Genomic DNA, 20673 nt, shown 5'->3' on the forward strand with positions numbered 1-20673 from the left:
GAGGGTAGGATTTTTAAAATTTGGGGTCCTTTTTACTTGTGGTTTTCCTTGTCATTTGTTTTTTCCACATTTCTCTCCTGTGTCATTTATTATGAGACTTTTATCTTTCCGAAGTCCTCGTACCTTACCAAAATGGTACTGGCATTGGGCCTGAAAACTGAAAGCAATCCCTTGTCTACATGAGATAATTACTGGAAGAAATTGAAATTTTTCCCCTAAATTCTCACAAAATAACTTGGGAGAAAAATGGCAAAGGAGATTAGTATACTTTTCCTTTTGCTTCATGAATAAATAAATAAGTACATACCCAAATAAATAAGTAGATCAATCAGTCCATCCATCCCAAGATTCATACATATATTTCACTCTACTTAGAAATAGCTAGTAACTAGTGAAAACATGTAGATGGTTTATTAAAATTCATCAGAGCCACAGGATATAAAGAATTGGGGAACTAATTTCTTACTGGATTTGAAAAAGTTATTTAAAGTAGGTAGAGTGTCTGCTATTTGTGGTCATTACTTGCCGCCTTTCAGATGATTAATTACTATTTGAAGAATAAGGAAAACACAAGGGAATAGACTGGTGTTTACAATCATTTGTTTAGAATATTGGTGATGCTTTCCTTTCCTGATGTAATTTTTGTTGATTTATGCACCAGTCACACCCTCATACGTGCACAATTCTAGAGAAATAAATGACACATGTATTGCTTTCTTGTGGACTAACCAAATACATTCTTTTGTTCAAAGATGGGTGGAACAAGATCCTAAGGAAATTCTGCAATCTGTCTATGAGTGTATAGAGAAAACATGTGAGAAACTTGGACAGCTCAATATTGATATTTCCAACATAAAAGGTATTTGAATAGAATATTTTTCTCCATGTATTATTATCTCAATCAAATTTGTACATTGCTTTATTCAGCACATAACCGAGTGCCTGTGCAGTGGCAAGCATCATCTCTGTGTGAACCTAGCATGCGACAGTAAATGAGAAGATGAGGTCCCTGTTCTTATGAAGCTTGTATTCCAGTGGGTGTGAGCCCAACAATAAGAGCAGACAACTACAAGCTGATCTCAGATACTAAGAAGTCCCATGCAGAAGCTCAAACTGGGTGATACAGTGGTGTGTGCCTGGAAAGGCTTACTTTAGTTTGGGTGGCTAGAGAAGACCTTTTTGAGGAGGGGACACATTTGCTAAGGTCTCAAAAGCCAAAAGGGGCCAACCATGCAAATAGCTGGGAGAAAAAAGTTTGAGGAAAAGGAAGCAGCACGTGCTGCAGTGGTCCTGAGGTGGGAATAGCTTAGTGTATTCCTGGGTCAGAAAAAGGCCAGTGTGTCAAAAGTGGAGTAAAAGAAGGATGAGGGCAGAGGTGCACCCGGGGTTTCAGTAGGAGCAGAAATTGGGGAAACAGATAGGGCCTTGTCAGCCATGGTTAGGAGTTTGGGTGTTACTCTTAGTATTATAGGGAGCTGGCCATGAGAAAGTTTTAAGCAAGGTGACAGAATGGCAGTTTGCAGACAGCTTCCTCACTACAATGTTGAGCTTTGTGGTTAAGTCGTGAAGGTCTGAGTATGGACACAGGGAGACCAGTGTAGGGGGTGCTGTGGAAGTCCTGAGAAAAGAGGATAGTGACTTGACTGACAGTGGTGGCAGGGGAGGCCGAGAGAGGGGGCAGAACTTGACAGTGTATTGGAAGTTAGGGTAATAGAGTAGTGCTGTGGAGGGAAATGATGGGTCAAAGATGATGCTTGGGGTTTTTGCTGGAGCCCCCAGATAGATTGGGGAACAGCTGGCGGTGGGGGATTGGAATCAAAACATTTTAAGAGACTCTCCCTGAAATAATTGAGAATATTAGATCACTACAGATCTCTATTAATTCCAAGTAGTTATATTGTTTTTAAAGATTTATTTATTTGAGAGAGAGAGCACACACAGCCAGGGGGAAGGGCAGAGGGAGAGGGAGAATCTCAAGCAGACTCCGCCCATTGAGCCGCCCATTCACCCCCTTAGCTAGTTGGACCTTATGTAAGTAAGGGCAGCCATCAGTTTGGAGTAATGGTGCCTTGATTCACATCACATTGGCTCTGAGATTTACTAACACTCCTGAGTCGAAACTTCAATTACTTATTTTGGTAGAGATGCTGAGGAGAACCTTTGAATTTTTTTTTCATACTTTCGTCTATTTGTATAAATAAAACTTACTTTAAAAAGACTGGACGGGACGCCTGGGTGGCACAGTCGTTTAAGCATCCAGCTCTTGGTTTCAGCTTGGGTCGTGGTCTCAGGGTGGTAGGATCAAGCTCTGCTTTGGGCTCTGTGCTCAGTGGGGAGTCTGCTTCAGATTCTCCCTCTGCCCCTCCTGCTGGTGCTCTCCCTCTAAAATAAATGGATGCGTCTTAAAAAAAAAAAGACTAAATGTTATCAAAACCATTTATTGAGCAGACTCATGCACTGGGTATGCTAGGGAAACAGTGGAGCACAAATGTCTTGTAGCTAAGAACCAAGTGAGGGAGACACATATTAATGCAATCACAAATTAATGGAATATCCGACCCTTGGTTGTCCCTACATCTGTGTGGAAGTGCTTCAGAATTCCTTTAGAGTTACCTTCACCAACTTGTAGATGAGCTGTGCATCAAAGCAGTAGCTGGTTGTATCCTTGTTCTCATAGCTTTTACAACCTAAATGACCTAAACATACAGGAGGCATTCAGTAGCACACTCTATTGTCAAAATATCCATACCAAAGACATGAAGAATCTAGGTGACTTCTAAAGCCACGTTCAGGATGTGGATTCCAGGGTGATCAGCCTTGGTTTTGATGTCATTCTACCTTTCTCATAGGTAGGATCGGCTGCAACAGGGTGGCCTTCTAGACCTCGAGGCTCGGGTGCCATTCCTTTTCGTCCTCTTTTTTTTTCTTTTTTTAAAGATTTTATTTATTTATTTATTTGACAGAGATCACAAGTAGGCAGAGAGGCAGGCAGAGAGATAGAGGGGAAGCAGGCTCCCCGGTGAGCACAGAGCCTGATGTGGGGCTCCATCCCAGGACCCTGAGATCATGACCCAAGCTGAAGGCAGAGGCTTAACCCACTGAGCCACCCAGGTGCCCCTTTCTCTTGTTTTTGTGATATTTTTGAAGGTGATGCATACTTCCTATTAAGTGCCTTGCCTTCCCCTTGAGCTAATTACACTCTCTGTGTCTGGCCCTTGTGAAACCCATACCTGAGCCAAAGTGACCCGGCATTTCCTTCTCAACGAATACCAGAGGGTGGCCAAGATAGAGACTGTTCCACACCCCCCCCCATTCCAGGTCAGTTGTGCTAAATTTTATTTTAAGTTAGTTCATTGAATTGGCACTGCCAAGGGCCAGACTTTCGCTTGCCTACAAAGAAGTCTAGCTCGCGGAACACTGATGCTCTGAAAGATCTTCTGTCACCGAAACCTAGCTGCAAATGAGGGAAAAGAACTTTTTGGAGGTCATGTAGCTATTTATTAGTGTTAATATTAAAGCACAACTCCCCTGTCTTATGAGCCAGTGCTCATTTTCCTGAGCCATACTGCTAACTTCACAAACCACTTCTCTTTGTTTTTTAAACCACTTCACTTTTTAGGTCCCATGTAGCAAATAAATAGCTGAAGACCAATTTATTGATAGTCTTAGCTTTAATGTTAAGAGTTTAGGGGCGCTTGGGTGGTTCAGTCAGTTGAGTGTCCGCCTTTAGCTCAGGTCATGATCCCAGGGTCCTGGGGTTGAGCCCCCATATTGGGCTTCCTGCTCAGCGTCTCCCTCTGCCTCTCTCCCTTGCTAGTGCTCTCTCTCTCTCTCCCTCCCTCCCTCCAACAAATAAAAATCTTTTTAAAAAATCATTAAGCATTTATCATAGCTGGTTATATTTCTTTTTTTAAAAGATTTTACTTATTTTTTAAAGATTTTATTATTTTTTTTTTTTTTTAATTTTTTATTTTTTATAAACATATATTTTATCCCCAGGGGTACAGGTCTGTGAATCACCAGGTTTACACACTTCACAGCACTCACCAAATCACATACCCTCCCCAATGTCCATAATCCCACCCCCTTCTCCCAAACCCCCTCCCCCCAGCAACCCTCAGTTTGTTTTGTGAGATTAAGAGTCACTTATGGTTTGTCTCCCTCCCAATCCCATCTTGTTTCATTTATTCTTCTACCCACTTAAGCCTCCATGTTGCATCACCACTTCCTCATATCAGGGAGATCATATGATAGTTGTCTTTCTCTGCTTGACTTATTTCGCTAAGCATGATACGCTGGGTGCAGAGGGATGTAAAGATTGCTTAAAAATAAAATCTTTTTTCCTCAAAATGTTGAAAAAAGATTTTATTTTTAAGCAATCTTTACATCCCTCTGCACCCAGCATGGGGCTCCAACTCACAACCCTGAGATCAAGAGTCGCATGCTCCCTGATCGAGCCAGCCAGGTGGCCCTAGCTGGTTGTATTTCTTTTGAAAATTCTCACTTGATTGGTGTTAGTTGTCCTCCACCAGAAACCTGGTGGATTTCAAGTCTGGATGAACAATGTCTCCCAAATTAAAGTTCCCTTTCCAGCTCAACAGCACGCAGGAGTCCAAGACAAGTAAATAGGCTGCTTCTTGAGGAGTTGGGAAGCTCTGTTTGCCTGTGACTAGACTGAAGGAGCTATAGAGTATATAAAGAATTCAAATATCAGATACTCTTCATTCATCTTCCTGTGATAGAAGCAAAACATAACATATACCGCTTTAGCCCTGAGAACATAGGGGTACCTGGCTGTTCTGGCTGGTAGAGCATACAGGTCTTGATCTTGGGGTCCCGAGTTTGAGCCTTAGCTTGAGTATGGAGATTACTTTAAAAAATAAATTTAGGGGCGCCTGGGTGGCTCGGTGGGTTAAAGCCTCTGCCTTCAGCTCAGGTCATGATCTCAGGGTTCTGGGATCAAGCCCCGCATCAGGCTCTCTGCTCAGCGGGGAGCCTGCTTCCCCCCTCCACCCCCTACCCCCCACCTGTCTCTCTGCCTACTTGTAATCTCTGTCAAATAAATACATAAAAATCTTTTTAAAAATTTCAAAAAATAAAAAAATCCGAGAGCATACAATTTTCAGTGATTAAATTCTCTTCTATCATATGTAGTTACCATATTGTTAGAGGAAAGAGAAACCCCCCACATCTGCTGCCCAGCCCTGCTGAACGTATCCACACTCACTTCTGTCTTCTCTCTACTCCGGGCGGGGACAGCGTCTTAGAACATCTAAGGTGTCTTAGAAAGGCACCTTGTTCTCCAAAATAGCTTCCCAGCTGTGGCTACATCTCATTTCCAAATGTTAAAACGTGTGTTAAGCACACATTTTTCAGAGGCTGTTTTTCTTACAAAGCTTTAGACCTTTTCCCACACAGCACTTTTTAGTGGCCCCAAAGCCTTCCTCCAGGGCTCTTACTATTTCACTTCTGGTCGTTTTTGCTTTGTTTTTTTCTTTCTTTTCCTAAAAATGTGTTCCAATTATAAATTAGGATTTTATTTTTAATAATTTTTAAGTGGGCTCTAGGGCCAGCATGGGGCTTGAACTGATGATCCTGATATCAAAGAGTTGCATGCTCTACCAACTGAGCCAGGCTGGTGCTCCTGATTTTATTTTATTTTATTTTTTTATTTTTTATACATTTTTAAAAAGATTTTATTTATTTGACAGACAGAGATCACAAGTAGGCAGAAAGTCAGGCGGGGTTGGGGGGGGTAGGGTCGCTGCTGAGCAGAGAGCCGGATGTGGGGCTCCATCCCAGGACCCTGAGATCATGACCTAAGCCAAAGGCAGAGGTTTTAACCCACTGAGCCACTCAGGTGCCCCTTTTTTATACATTTTTTAAAATATTTTTTATTATTCATTTGAGAGAGATAACAAGAGCACAAGCATGAACAGGGGGAGAGGCAGAGGGAGTGGCAGAGGAAGAGGGAGAAGGAAACTCCCCGCTGAGCAGGGAGCCTGATGTGGGACTCGATCCAAGGACCCCAGGATCATGACCTGAGCAAAAGGCCAACTGAGTGAGCCACCCAGGCGCCCCAGAAAATTTCCTTTGAAACAAAACAAAACAAAACAAAATAACAGGGGTGCCTAGCTGGCACAGTAGGTAGAGCATGTGACTCTTGATCTCAGAGTACAAAGACAAACACTGTAGGACTTAAAGTACAGAGGATTTTAGGGTAAAGTGACAGGAAGTTAGAACACTGAAAAAGTTCAGAGGTACTGCAGAAGGCCTGTGTGCCCTGAGTAGAAATCAGTAATGGAGATGTATTTATGGCTGTAGGAGAATTCCTGAGAAGCTTTTGCTGGACTTTGACTGTCTGCAAGAAAAGCAGTAGTTACTTGGCACAAAGGAATCAAGATAGAAGGGAAAGAAGGAATGGTCAGGGAGGAACCTGTGACCAATGAGTCAGATAGAATATAGCCCTAGATTGCATTCTGAATGTAAGTTAAGAGTGAGCCAATAAAGAAGGGTAGTCTAAAGGGCAGAGAATATTGACTCAGAGACTGTAGCTAAGTGAACAAGAATTAACCTAGTGGGGAGGAACAGGAGATTTTACTGGACCATGAATTCATTGTGACCCTACAGTGTAAAGTTGTCACTAAAACTATCATGTTCACAGTATTCCATTGCTGAGGTCCCACTGAGTTCTCTGGCCTCTGTTTTGTCCTCAGTACTGCTGGGCAATTCCTTTATGGGTCCTGCTCTACAACTATTAGTCCATTCTTTTCCTCAATAATATCGATGACAATGAGGGGCACTTGGGTGGTGCAGTCGATTAAGTGACCAAATCTTAGACGGCTCAGATGGGATCGACCCCTAAGTCAGGCTCCACGCTCAGTCTGGAGTCTGCCTGAGAGTCTCTCTCTCTCTCTCTGCCCCTCCTGCTTGTGCTTTCTCTATCTCTAAGATAAATTAATTACTTAAAAATAATAATATTGATGACAATGGAAGCAGTAAGGAGCATTTATTAAGCAGTTACTATGTGCTGGGCACTATCGTAATAAGCATTAACCTAGGGGTTCCTGACTGTAACCCCATTTTGCAGAAGATGAAACAGATTGAGATCCAGGGTCATGCTGCTAGGAAACAGGAATTCGAATTTGAACCCCAGCAGTCTGGTTTCAGAGTCTGAGCTCTAATTAAATAGTGCCAGAAACCCTATGATCTTATTTTGCTTGAGCTCATTTGAGCAGATAACCTTGTGTTCTACTTCACAGAGAACATTGAGGCTATGGGGGCTTAATTCCTCATTTCCTATTCCTGTACGTAACCTAGAGCTCTTACCCACTTCCCCACATCCCAAGGAAAGCAACAGCCTTTTGTCTTCTTGAGGCTCCTCCCTCCACCTGTGCATTCATCTCATCCCCTCCTGTCACGACAAGAATCAAGACCATGTCCAAATGATTTCTAGCTCCCCTTCTCCCCCACCACATTCTCCTTTGTCTTCCATCTTTATTCCTACAAACATTAGTGTCTTCTGATACTAAGGAAATGCCCCCCAAATCTCTTCCTTTTACCCTATGCCTTGAAGTTTCTTGAAGTAAAGACTGTCAGTCATCTGTGCCTTTAGAAAAGTTGTTCTGGTAAGTAAATTTGCTTTGGATATAGGTTATTAAACTATTAGCTAGACTTTCTAAGAAAAAAAGGAAAGGGCTCAAATAAATAAGAAATAAAAGGGAGGAAGTTACAGCTGATACCAAAGAAACACAGCATCGTAAGAGAATGCTGTGAACAATTATAGGTCGGTAAGTTGGACAACCTAGAAGAAACTGATACATTTCTGGAAACCTACAGTCTTCCCAGACTGAATCATGAAGAAATAGAAAACCTGAATAGGCCAAACAAAAGCAAAGAACTTGAATCAGTAACCAAAAACTAAACAAAAAGGCCCCTGCCCAGCAAAGGAAACCATCAACAAAAGGCAATCTACTAAATGGGAAAATGTATTCGCAAATCATATTATCTGATAAGGGGTTAATATCCAAAATTACAAAGAATTACAACTCACTAATAGCAAACAAGCAGTCTGATTAAAAAATGATCATGGGACCGAAATGTCATTTTTCCAGAGAAGTCCTACAGATGGCCCACAGCATCTGAAAAGATGCTCATCGTCACTCATTATCGGAAAGTACAGATCAAAACCACAGTGAAATATCCCATCACACCTATCAGAATGGCTGTTGTCAAAAACACCATGACAGCCATTAGGGAGCATGTGGAGGAAGGGGAACCATTGTGCTCTGTTGATGAGACTGCAAACTGGTACAGCCACTGTGGAAAACAGTATGCAGGTTCCTCAAAAAAGTAAAAAACAGAGCTACCATATAATCCAGCAATTCCACTTCTGGGTATTTACCCAAAGGAAATGAAAACACTAATTCGAAAAGATAAACACACCCCTCTGGTCATTGCAGTTATTCACAATAGCCAAGACAGCAGCGCCCACAGTGTCCATTGATGGATGAATGGGATATCCAGTGGAATATTAATCAGCTATGAAAAATGAACTCTTGTCATTTGTGACCACATGGATGGACCTTAAGCATATGCTAAGTGAAATAAGTCAGAGAAAGACGAACACTGTAGGACTTTACTTTTATGTGGAATTCAAAAAACAACACAAAACTCATAGAGGCAGAGAACAGATCGGTGGTTGCTGGTGGAAGGGGGCAAAATGGGAGATGGGAGATGAAATACAAACTCTAGTCATAAAATTGGTAAGTCATGGGGATATATTGTACAGCCTGGTGACTATAGTTAGCAGTATTGTATTGCATATTATGTAACTTTGTATGCTGACAGGATACTAGATTTATTGTGATCTCTTCGCAATACATACACCTACCCAATTCTGTTGTATACCTGAAACTGTGTTCTGTGTCAGTTATAGACCTCAGTAAAGTACATACATTTTCATTTTACATATGCCAGTTTTCATTGCTGTTACAAAATCTCCTTAAAGTAAAATCTAAGTAATTACTTTCTAATTTAGATTTTAGTGTATTGTTTTAAAGATAAATAGTTGTTTTGAGCTTTAAAAAGATTATTTAACACAAGGGAAGTATTGGTCCTTCTCAGGTCTCTGCTGGTCAGAACATTCCTATTGTGTTTTTGTTTTTTTTTTTTTTTGTTTGTTTGTTTGTTTAAATTTTTATTTATTTGACAGAGAGATCACAAGTAGTCAGAGAGGCAGGCAGGGAGAGAGAGAGGAGGAAGCAGGCCCCCTGCTGAGCAGAGAGCCCGATGCGGGCTCGATCCCAGGACCCTGGGATCACGACTTGAGCCGAAGGCAGAGGCTTTAACCCACTGAGCCACCCAGGCGCCCCTCCTATTGTGTTTTATTCTGGGTGTACAATTTAAACAGTACAGACAGCAAGTTGCATGTTCCTAGGGGTGGTGGCGAAGGGATTTTAAATGACGCCACATGGAAGGGTGCCCAGCTGGCTCTGTCAGGAGAGCATCTGACTCTTGATCTTGGGGTTGTGAGCTTGAGCCCCATGCTGGGCATAGGGATTACTTAAAATAAAAATAAATAAACCATGCCATACGGTGGGAGCAGTGGAAGGAAATTAGACTGTTTAGCTTACACAGGGAAAGGGAAGACCTGGGGTGGGGGGCAATATAGCTGCCTCAAGTTTGTGAAAAACTTGCACGTAGGAGAAGTATTAACCTTCTACCATATATCCCCAAAGCCTGTAGCAGAGATCTGTAGGTGAAAACTACAAGGAAGAGGATTTTTTTAAAATAACAAAGTTGAGAATAAAGACTGGTCTGCCTCAAGAGAGGTAGCATTTTATCACTAGAAGGGCTGTCCGAATGGTCACAGGATGAATGGTTTTCAGGGAAATTTAAGAGGAAGACCTGTTATTGATTATAGAGCCTTTAAAGTCAGTTCTCACCTTACACTCTAGAGAGTTCGATCCTTCAGCCTGATGTGTTCAACCCAGGCTGCGTGGTAGAATCGTTGTAAAGGAGAAATACTGATGTTCAGATCCTATCTCAGTCTGTTGAATTGAAATGTTTGGGTCATGGCCTGGGCACTGATATTTTTTTTTTTTAAAAAGCTCTCTGATTGGTTCTGATGTACAGCCGAGTCTGAGAACCTCTGCTACAGCTGAATCAAGCTGAATTGAATAAAATGGCATGGGTTAGTATTTTTACCTAGAATAACTACGGACTACAGTGTTTGAGTTGTGCGAAGGTCAGTGTAATGTAAATGCCATCACATATTGTTGTATTTATGCCTTATTCAAATTCATATGTCTTAGAACATATTCCATTACAGAAACAAAACAATTTCTGAAGAACCACAGTAGGAGGTTGCCCAGTGTGAAGGATTTTAGCTGTAGCTGTTCTCTTAAATTGTAGGCGTGTGCGTGCCCCCAGAGAGAAATTGCCTATAGCAGTTTATCAGTAAATGGATGAGGTGATTATTGGTCTCCATAGAATAACGAATTGGGTATTATAAATCTGAAATTAGTGCATTCCCTTTTTTATAAGTTCACCTGGGAGCTTTTCGTTTGGATACAGACCTGGGTCCGTGTTGTCGTGTGCTCGTGAAGTGGGGAGCAGTCTTGCAGAAATATAGAGAAGCACTCGACAGTGGGTGTTTACTTCTCCCCGAGCTGCTCACAGACAGTATATTCATTGCCACTACAGAAGTGCCAAGTGTTTTTTCAAATAATTAAGTTTTGTTATGCTTGTTAAAAAAAAAAAAAAAAAAAAACAACAACAACACAGGAGAACTATTCTCCTGAAGTAGTTTTCTGCTTGTTTAATTTATATTCCCTTCTGTTTCATCTTCTCTTTGAAGCTATTGGTGTCAGTAACCAGAGGGAGACCACTGTAGTCTGGGACAAGTTAACCGGAGAGCCTCTCTACAATGCTGTGGGTAAGCTGTTGTTCATGGATGTCAAATTCAAGGCCTTTCTCCACTTGCAAGCACTGTTCCCCTGAAATGTGTGGCTGAGAAAGCATGCAGCCGTGTTTCCTATAGTCGGATAGGATGACCAGAATAGTCCTCTAAGAAATGAGTTGTTCTCTTATTTGCCACTGTCAGGTATTTATTGACATCTTGAATCACATCTTTCTCCTTTTCCTGATTGTTTGTATTATACAAATGGTTCAGCGTTGCCACAAATGTTTTATAGTCCCTGCCGTTTCTGACGCCTAAAAGAGATCGTGCCTCCTCCCCGTGAAAAATCAAAATTACACATGTTCACAGTCCTCTCTCTGTGAGGTACTTGTGTACCTGTTCTTCCCGTCTAGTAATTGGAATGGACTCATCTGAGGTTATGAAAATAAAATGTCTACATTTTAGCTCCTTCTGCTACACATCAGGCTATTTCGGCAGGGGTTCAAGAACTCAAAATTGCAAATAACACCAACATTAGGTATCATATCTTACTTAAATGTGAATGACCATGAGTATAATGTAGCATACTCTTGCATGTGACATTTGGGTGGTAAATGACACTGTCAGTTGCTAAAAGGAGAAGTTTGTTGTAAATATACTGTCACTGAAATGCATCATTCTGTTCACAAATAGCAAAACAAAAGTTTTTGTCAATAAAATACCAGGTTGTGAGGTAGGGAATGGAAGCAGAAGCAGAGATGGGATGATTTCTAGAGTGACCTGTTTTTACTTGATAGTTATCTGAGTAGTATAGTTACTTTAGTATTGATTGGGAGAAAGTGATATTCAAGCAGAAAATACACTAAAATGGTGCCTTGTAAGAATAGCATGAAACCTTTAGAAAAAACATCTATAAAAAATTAAGGCATTTCATGTTACTGTGTTATCAGAGACCATTTAGTTTGTCTTCTCTACTTGGTATAAAAAAATTAGAGGCTCAGAAATGTCAAAGAATTGCAACCATAGGTCTGTTACACAAAAGTACATGTTTTAAATCTTTATTTTGTTTTCATGCTCTTGAGCAAATCATGTTGAATACAAGCAAAGCAGGACATGACAATTTTCATGACTGATACCCAGGGGGTACCCTTTCACGGATCACTATTTTCCAACTTCTTGAACTAGTTAGGGTTTTACTCCGCCCCCCCCCCCCTTAGGGAAAAGGAAGGACCTTCTCAAAGGAACCAGAAAGTTCCTGTTAAATTCTAACTTTGAATTTTAAAAATGCAACTTTGGACTTTGAGTTGTCATTTTAAAATAATGCAACTAGGTTAGTTGAAGTTATACTTAAAAGATTTAAGTAAAGCTTTTATCAGAAATACTTTCTTTTCTGATGTGCTTATGTACTCGTTTCCTTTTCTTCTACCATTGTCCCTTTGTGCCCCATCCTATGTGCTTTTCAGTACTAATTCCTACTGCATCTGTAGAATGTGAAGAACCTTTTTTCAATCCTGAGGCAGGCTCTTGTCTGAGAACTTAGGTGTTTGGTGCTATACTGGGTGTGTTATAGAGGCTATGAGTTATTGGCCGGTTTTACAAACATTTTGTAACCTAGTTTTGGTAAGAGACTAACAAAATTAGGGAATCATTGATAAACTATGCTGCTAAAATGAATAGGAATTAGAGCAAGTGCATGTTAGTATGGATTTTGAATTTGGACATACTGTTGGGGGAGCTTGAACTCCGTCCTAGACCTTGAAGAATGTGTTGGATTACATTAGGAAAAACAAAAAATGAAAGCTAACGTGAATAAGTTATGAAAATGAAAACATCTAAACATACCTCACCAGAGTCAAGAGACTGATCTGATTTGCAGATAGGATGACTTATTTATTAGTTTTAATAGAACTAACGGCGATGATAATGCTCAGTAAGTCCTAACATTACTGTGTACTACACATTGTGCTAAACACTTTGCCCATATTATTTAATCTCAGTGATCCCAAAGCAGATTTTACATGCCTTTTCTTACAAATGAATTATGGGGGAAACAGCTACATAACTTGTCCATGGCCATATAGCTGTAAGAAGAGGTAAAGGCACAGTTTGAACATAACTCTCTCCAACCCTCAAGCCTGTGTTCTCGTTTGGTGAGAAAGGGGTTGGTGAGGCTATGGAGGGCACTGAAAACCGTACACTGGGTAACATGGGACAAAATGAGTAATAAAAGAAAGTTACCTTCCCGTACGGTGGAATGGGCTATTCCCAATGCACCTCTCGAGAACAGCTCGAGAAGTTGTACAAAACAAAATAAAACTGTCTGAGGGACTGGAAGGCTCCCAAGGCAGTGAGGAATTATGGGACCAAAATCCAGGAGAGAGGGAAAGCCCAGAGAGATAAGCCTGGCATTTGTTGCTGCTTATTCCTTAGAAATACTTGTAGATTCTTAGAGCGGTATCTGAGGCTAAGTAGCGTTTTCATAGGTTCATGGAAATAGGGAGGCAAAAGGTAGGCTGGCAGGAGTAGAGATAAATGTGGGCAAAATCTTGCAACTGTGAAGGGCCACCCCTTGAAGTAAGGTAAAGTAGGAATATACTACCCATCACAGGACTTAGAGGCCAGATTCAAGTAAGTTAAAGCACTGAGTGGATTATGGTGATCTACAATTGTTAATGCGCTTAGCCTAACTTCCTTTCAGAAACAAAAATGAACCCTTCCTGGAGGAAAATTATCTCTCCAATTTTTCATATATGATTTCTAGTTTTCTATAAAAAATAATTAAGCATACAAAACAAGACACGGCTAAAAACCAACAGAAACAAATAACCTTAGAAACCAACCCATAAGAAATCCTGATATTAGAGTTACCAGTCTTTAATCATAATCAACATGTTCAAGGAATCCCTTGACAGGATTGATGATCTTAGCCAAGAGTTGGAAAATTAAACACAAATTCTGGAACTGTATCAAAACTCAGTTGATGAGTTTTACATTAGATTAGACACAGTTGAAGATGAATTAATTGATTTGGAAGAGAGATCAGAAGTAAATATCCAGACTAGAGCACAGGGAGACAAAGGTTTAGAAAACCGAAAAGAATCTGGGAGAAAGATGGGGTAAGGTGAGGAGGTCTAACATACTTGTAATTGGAGTCCCAAGAGAAGAGGAGAGAGAAACGGTAAGGTTTTTCAAAACTGATGCAAGAAACAGATTCAAGAAGCACTGTGATTCCCAGGCAAGATAAATAACACAGAAAGTTATATGTAAACATATGCGGAGACCTGAAGATAAAAAGAAAAACTATGTAGCCAGAGGTTATGACCTTCAGGAGAACCCACTTTGAGGAGAATCGACTTTCAGTTGATTTTTCAATGGTAGCCAAGTAAGTCTGAATACCGTAGAATGAAATCTCTAAAGTGCTAAATGAACATAACTTCATCTAGGATTCTGTACCCATGAAAATTAAGGTGAAATACAAAAGCAAAGACAAAAACTGCTAATTTGGTGGTATAAAACAGTAACATCTTAGGAGGTTCAAAATTTATTAAGAATTAAAAGACATGGCAACAGTTGTACATGAAAGGAACTTGGGGTAGATGAGTCTATAAACTGTTTTTGAGGTCCTTGTATTGTCAAGGATGCATGTTGTAATAATCTCCAGGGTAAGCAATGAGAGTAAAATAATGTATAATTAGCAAGTTGATAGCAGAGGAATATTGAATGATTTTTTTAAAAAAGGCAGGAAAGGAAAGAAAAAGGAATGTGAAACAGGAAGGAAGGAAGGAAGGACAAATAGAAGACATTTAAATCCAAATAAGTACGTAAGTACATTAAAAAGGACGAGATTCGTTGGGACTGGTAATCAGTGGATGGGATTAGTGCCAAGACAGTAGAGAGAAGGCAAACTGGAAAGACCTTTCTGAGGGAGTCACAACCTGTATGTTAGTAAATCAGACGGGGCATAAAGATAAGGGGTGGCGAGGGGTGGTGGGGGGCAGGGCTGCAAGATTTTTAGCCTCAGGAAACAGACAGAAATTAAGATTTAATGGCTGTCAGTCTGGGAGAAAAGTGGCTGGCTTCTTTGAACAAGGTAAATATTAGACTTGTAATCAAAGCTCATTTCTGAGAAATTAGGTTCGTGGCTCTTGGATAAAGAGATTGTTCAAATGTAAGATGGAGACTTCAAGTCATTAACAGAGAGGTGAAAGTCTCCTTTTTATTACAGATGACATCACTGTAGGAATGAAGGTAAATGACTCAACAAATTTCAAGTGCCCTTCTGTGTACATACAGGTTCTGTGAAAAGCTCTACTAGGCAGTTGGTGACGAACTGGGCAGTCACCATGCTTGCCTTTGAGACTCATGGCTCAGGAGAGGAATCTAGAAGTGAGAAGGGAAAGCGAATAGAAAAGGAGGAGAAGGAAGGAGTAATGAGCTGAGAAGGGGAGCCACTAAATTATGACAAGGATAGATTCTGCCTCGCATTTCATGTCACCCAGGGAAACGCTCTGGTGTCATATCTCCATGCAAGTCTCAGTTGAGAATATCAACAGTAAATCTACAGCAGCTTTCTCTTAACACAGGGTGGGATTGGAAGAAACAGAATCAGATTGTCACCTATCTTTGTCTTTGAGCTTCGTCTTTGTTTATACCACAGTCTGTGCGTTTGATTCTCTCTCTCTCTCTCTCCCCCTCCCCTATGCCTTTCTCTTATAAATCTTTCACTCTAGGCCTGTCCTCTTCATCTCTCTTTACTTAATTATGTAACCTACGAGCAGTGTTTGTTATAGACAAGCCAACCAGAGAAGCAGTCTACACTTCTTTTTCTTAAAAATTGCATTTTTTATGTGGCCTGGTTTATGGTCCAGAGGTCCTTAATAAGCCATCAGCTTACTCACCCCCCAGTACCTGTTCTATCAGTGGACCTGAAATACATTTGATGAAGAAGCTGAAAGCTGAGAAAGGCTGTGTTTTTCTTGTTTGCAATAAAGGTGTATGTGTTTACTGATGTCTTTTGTAACAGATACAGTGACAGGCACAGAAAAAAAGCTTAAAAAATCAGTCCATGGAGGCACAGATGGCCTGTTTCATACAGTTTGAGAATGTATGTGTTAATTGTGAGGTAGACATTGGTGTCGTACCTGAAATGAGCAGTGTCACTGGGCATCACTGCTTTGCAGTTGCTGGGCCATGATGTAGCCATTGACTCCGATGGGCCGCCTGGCCGGATTGCAGGACCTTTGTGGCCCTTGTGTCCTTCGGCTTCTCTCCTCTGTCTTCACTCATCCTTGCCCCTGTGGTGCTTTTCTTTCTCCCTCTTAGTGCTCCCTTCATCAGTATTCTTTTCCAAGGACTACCCTCTACCCCAACCCCTGCCATTTTTCCAAGCCTTTTTCTTCCAAAACCAACTTAAAAAAAAAAAAAAGATTTTATTTATTTATTTGACAGAGGGAGACACAGTGAGAGAGGGAACACAAACAAGGGGAGTAGGGGAGAGAGAAGCAGGCTTCCCACTAGGCAGGGACCCCAATGTGGGGCTCAGTCCCAGGACCCAGGGATCATGACCTGAGCCCAGGGCAGACACTTAATGACTGGGCCAGCCAGACACCCCCAAAACCAGCTTTTATTAGTGGTCTGCATACCTTGCTGGGTTTACAAATACACTGCAAATGAAACTGAGCACAACTACAATGGCACAGCCAAGCCCAGAACCACTGAAGTGGGGGGAATGGCTTGAATCAGTGGCGTTTAATATCTTCTTGTGCATATTTCACTGATGCTACCAGTGAAATATTCTGCCCTAATGAGAATGGCACAACTGTTTCCCTCCTTGGGCAGATGTTGTCATTCTCTGTTACAGTGGATAGGTGTGCACGGCACCATCCAGTAGCTTTCTATAGAGCACAGCTCATACTTTAATATTAAAGTATTATTCATATTAAAGACTTACATCCAGGGAGGCAAGAGCCACTGATTTAAGACCTTTAGTATATGAAAGAAAACCACTGACAAAAATCATTTCTCTCCAATCCATTTTTCTTTAGTTAAATGGTACGGCAAACATTTCTTTCCTAAGATGTTGGATTTAAAGTTTCCTATGGCTCAGCCGGAGAACATGTGACTCTTGATCTTGGGACTGTAATTTTGAGCCCCACATTGGGTATAGAGATTACTTCAAATAAAATCTTCAAAAAAATAAAAATAGGGGTGCCTGCATGGGCCCATTTTGTTGAGCATCAGACTCTTGATTTCGACTCATTTCATGATCTCAGGATCATGGGATCAAGCCCCATGTTGGGCTCTGCACTCAGCACAGCCCCGCTTGTCCCCGCCCCTCCAATAAATAAATAAAATCTTTAAAAAAAAAATCAAGTTCCCTATGACATACAACTGTTCATGCAGTTATAAACATGGATCATCCTCTTTGCCTTTGTTACTTTTTATGTACTGGTTCACCCTGGGCCAGTGATTAAACCTGTGTAATCATTTGTCAAGCACTGAAGGACCTTGAGCTCAATTTTTTTAACCTTTTCTGGGTTGGTTTATATTTCAGAGGATCAGCATGAAAGAAAACCCTAAATGAGAAGCTACCTAAAACTTGGAAGCACACTTGTTTTAAACAACAAAAGTGTAGTTTTGTTTTTATTATTTTGCTTTGGAAAGGAGCAGATGTTTTTATTTTTGTAAGATCTAGAATATTCAGCTTGGTCAAGATATACTTAATTTCTCCTTATTTCAAGTTGTTTATTACCAGTCTTTGAATGTCTTACATTTCCTTCAGTCTGCGGTTAAAAAGAAATCTGTGTATTTTGCAATTAATGAATTCTTCAACTCTGGCCAATTTAAAAAGAAACTGGATTTGGTTTCAACTCAGAGGTTTCCGATCTTTGCTATTTCTTTATATTCCATTTAAGACTTTGAATTCATTCTGGCTTACCTGCATGGTAGGGGTTTCATACTGGATTCAGACTCTGGGTTCAAATCCTGGCTTTTCCACTTACTACCATTCTGTGCCTGTTCCCTCAACAGTTAAAATGGAGACAATTTAACAATTTAAGTGTGGACCTCTTAGACATGAATTAAAAATGAGTGAGTTACTACATGTAGAGTATTTACGGTGCCTAGCAGATGAGAAGGTTTCAGTAAGTGGTAGCCATGGCTACTGTTCTGAATTGGCTGCGGGTCTTTTTAATCCAGAAATGCCAAATGGAATCATTGACTTACCCACGACAGGTGTTCTTGGGAAAAATGCAGAGTTTACCTGGGTCGCACACACTTGCGTGAGTCATTGGTATGTTGCCATGTATACACCTAGCAGCTGAAATAGTTTTTAGTGTCCCCCTTGTGGCGAATATATGTTTTAAATCACCTCCCTCCCTTACACTCCATTTTTCTTTTGGCCACTTGAGATTTCTGAAGATGTCATCAGGCGAGGGACAGTCATCAATTATAGTCTCTTGTCCTTTGCAAGTGACCTCTTACCCAGCTTAATTAATAGTTTAACTTTTGGCAAGTGATAACACAAAGCAGTTAAATCTGGTTGACTATTATGCTGTCTGGGGGGGGGGGGGGGGAAGGAAGCGAGCTGATAACACTTTGTGTAACTGTCAGCAGTCCTTGCTTAGGGTGTGCCCCTTAACCTGGGGCCTCAGGGCAACTCCCTCCTCGTCCTCCCTGTAGCTCCTCCTCACAGTCAGTCCTCCCAGAGGAGATTTCGCTATTTGCCTTCGCTTCCAGTCCATTGAAAATAATTCTGATTATTTCTGGTTGATTTTAAATTTTTTTCTTAGGTACTTTTCCCTTTAATTGTTCTGACTAATCAGAACTGATACAAATTTCTGAATATTCTCAAAGTCCATTCTTCCCACCAAATTGACCCTGGTCCGTGGATGTTGAGGTGACTGCATTTCTCTTCACTCTTAAAACTTTGTTTCTCAGACTAGACCAAATCTAATGGATCTGTATTGGATGGGACTTTAACACAATTGAGAGTTTATCACATCCTCCAAGTGGGTTTTTTTAAACTTACTCACTTCATGGTTTGAACCATTTAAAATGGTTTTTTTTTTAAAGATTTTATTTATTTATTTGACAGAGAGAGCCCACCTAAGCAGAGAGGCAGAGAGGGGGCGGGGTGTGTGTGTGGGGAGAAGCAGGCTCCCCGCTGAGCAGGGAGCCCCCATGTGGGCTTGATCCCAGGACCCTGAGATCATGGCCTGAGCTGAAGGCAGAGGCTTAACCCACAGAGCCACCCAGGTGCCCTGGTTGGAACCATATAAATCCAATCGACTGGGTCTAAATAAGGGACACGTGTTATGAAGGTAGGCTGTCTAGTGTTCAGGACTCCCTAGCATCGGTTTTCCTTACTTTTTCCCCCAAATTACTCTGGAACTTACCAGTTCCCTGCTCCCTTGGGACATGCTTCTCCTGTTTGTGGCAGTGGGCTTCACCTCCTGCCACCCTTATCAGGAAAACACTTTCTTGGGGCCATGCCTTCCCAGAGCAGCCTTCTCCCATCTTCTGTAAATCGCCCCAACAGACCGTGGCAGGCTCCTGGGTGCCCCTAGCCCAGGCAGTCTGGCTTGCTTCCGCACACAGCCGTTCCCCGTCTCGGCCTGGGCGAGCACTCAGTAACCCGCTGAGCCGCTTTGCTAGCCAGGGTGCAGCTCTGCGCCGAGGTAGGCCGAGGTAGGGATGAGTCATCCAGAAGTGGAAGCCCGTATTCTGTACCTGCTCTTTGTCCACCCGGACGAAGTCGACCGAACCAGAGACTGACGTCAGGCCTGCCTTCGTGTCCCATCCACTCCCTGCCTCTTCCTCTGCTTTTTCTATGCTCACACGCGTAGAAAATGCTCATTCTGGGGAACTTGCCCACGTGGTCTGCCATTTTCCCAGTGGTCGACGACAGAACACACACCTTGAATCTGGCCACCTCTAGCATGAATTGCCATTATTTCTCCTAATGCTCCAGCCGCTCCAGTTTCTCCCGGCCCTTCCGACCCAGTTGCCGTTGTTCGCTCTGGCTCTTCGGTTCCGGCTGCTGGCACTTCCTCAGGTATTGGTGCTCCGGCTTCTGCTCACTCCCCGGCCTCCCGACTCAGACCGCCTCAGACGTGCTGGGGGAGATTGACCACCACTGCTGGATGCGGATCTGGCGCTTCATTTGATTGTTCTCAGAAATTATCTACACAAGGGGCTTGGTCGTCCAGCTTGGGGTCTTCTCTTTAGCTTTTGGTCTCTCTTCCTGCAAATCTAATTCTGCCATCTTAGCTTCTTTAATGAGTTTTCTAATTGTTTTGTTCTTAATTCAATTAATTTTGAGCATTCGTGAATTGTTTGGTAGTATATCCACCACTGACCATTTTTCTCTTTGGCAGTCGTACTAATTCGTTCCATGTATTCTAATTGCCTTAAACTCTTGGGCTGTAAAAACAAAGTGAATCTGCCAGCCTTCTGTGATCACGGAGTAATGGCAGGAGAGGGACAACGGAGACCATCTAGTTCAACTGCCTTATTTTATTGTATTCAGGAAATCTAAGCCACAAGGGGTCAAATAGACTTGCTTGAGTCACGTAGCTTGTTGGTGGCAAAATCAGAAGACCTAGAACTTGGCTCTCCTGATCTCACGTCCAGTGTCTTGACTCATTTCGGTGAGGGGTTGATTCTATGGATTCTGCTGTGGATACTTGCAAGCTCTCAAGTGAGGAGTAAAGTGCCCAGTTACGTAAATGGGCTTTGTCCAGGAGCAGTTAAGTCCCAGAGCCACTGGG

General features: G+C 41.7%; 1 protein-coding gene across 5 annotated transcripts in view; it reads left to right on the forward strand.

Moving 5' to 3' along the window:
• GK (glycerol kinase) overlaps positions 1 to 20673 on the forward strand; it is a 75723-nt gene that overhangs the window by 13217 nt on the left and 41833 nt on the right. For 3 of the 5 annotated variants that reach the window (XM_013061114.2, XM_013061117.2, XM_013061115.2), the window contains exons 3-5: positions 753 to 859; positions 10862 to 10939; positions 19875 to 19958. In XM_013061114.2, coding sequence (XP_012916568.1) covers positions 753 to 859; positions 10862 to 10939; positions 19875 to 19958 — 269 coding nt within the window. The remainder of the gene's footprint in view (positions 1 to 752; positions 860 to 10861; positions 10940 to 19874; positions 19959 to 20673) is intronic. The other 2 variants (XM_004761855.3, XM_013061118.2) reach the window with 1 other exon arrangement.

The sequence above is a fragment of the Mustela putorius genome, unplaced genomic scaffold (genome assembly GCF_011764305.1).
Source record: "Mustela putorius furo isolate JIRA1106 unplaced genomic scaffold, ASM1176430v1.1 tig00003836_pilon_pilon_pilon, whole genome shotgun sequence".
Lineage (NCBI taxonomy): Eukaryota > Metazoa > Chordata > Mammalia > Carnivora > Mustelidae > Mustela > Mustela putorius.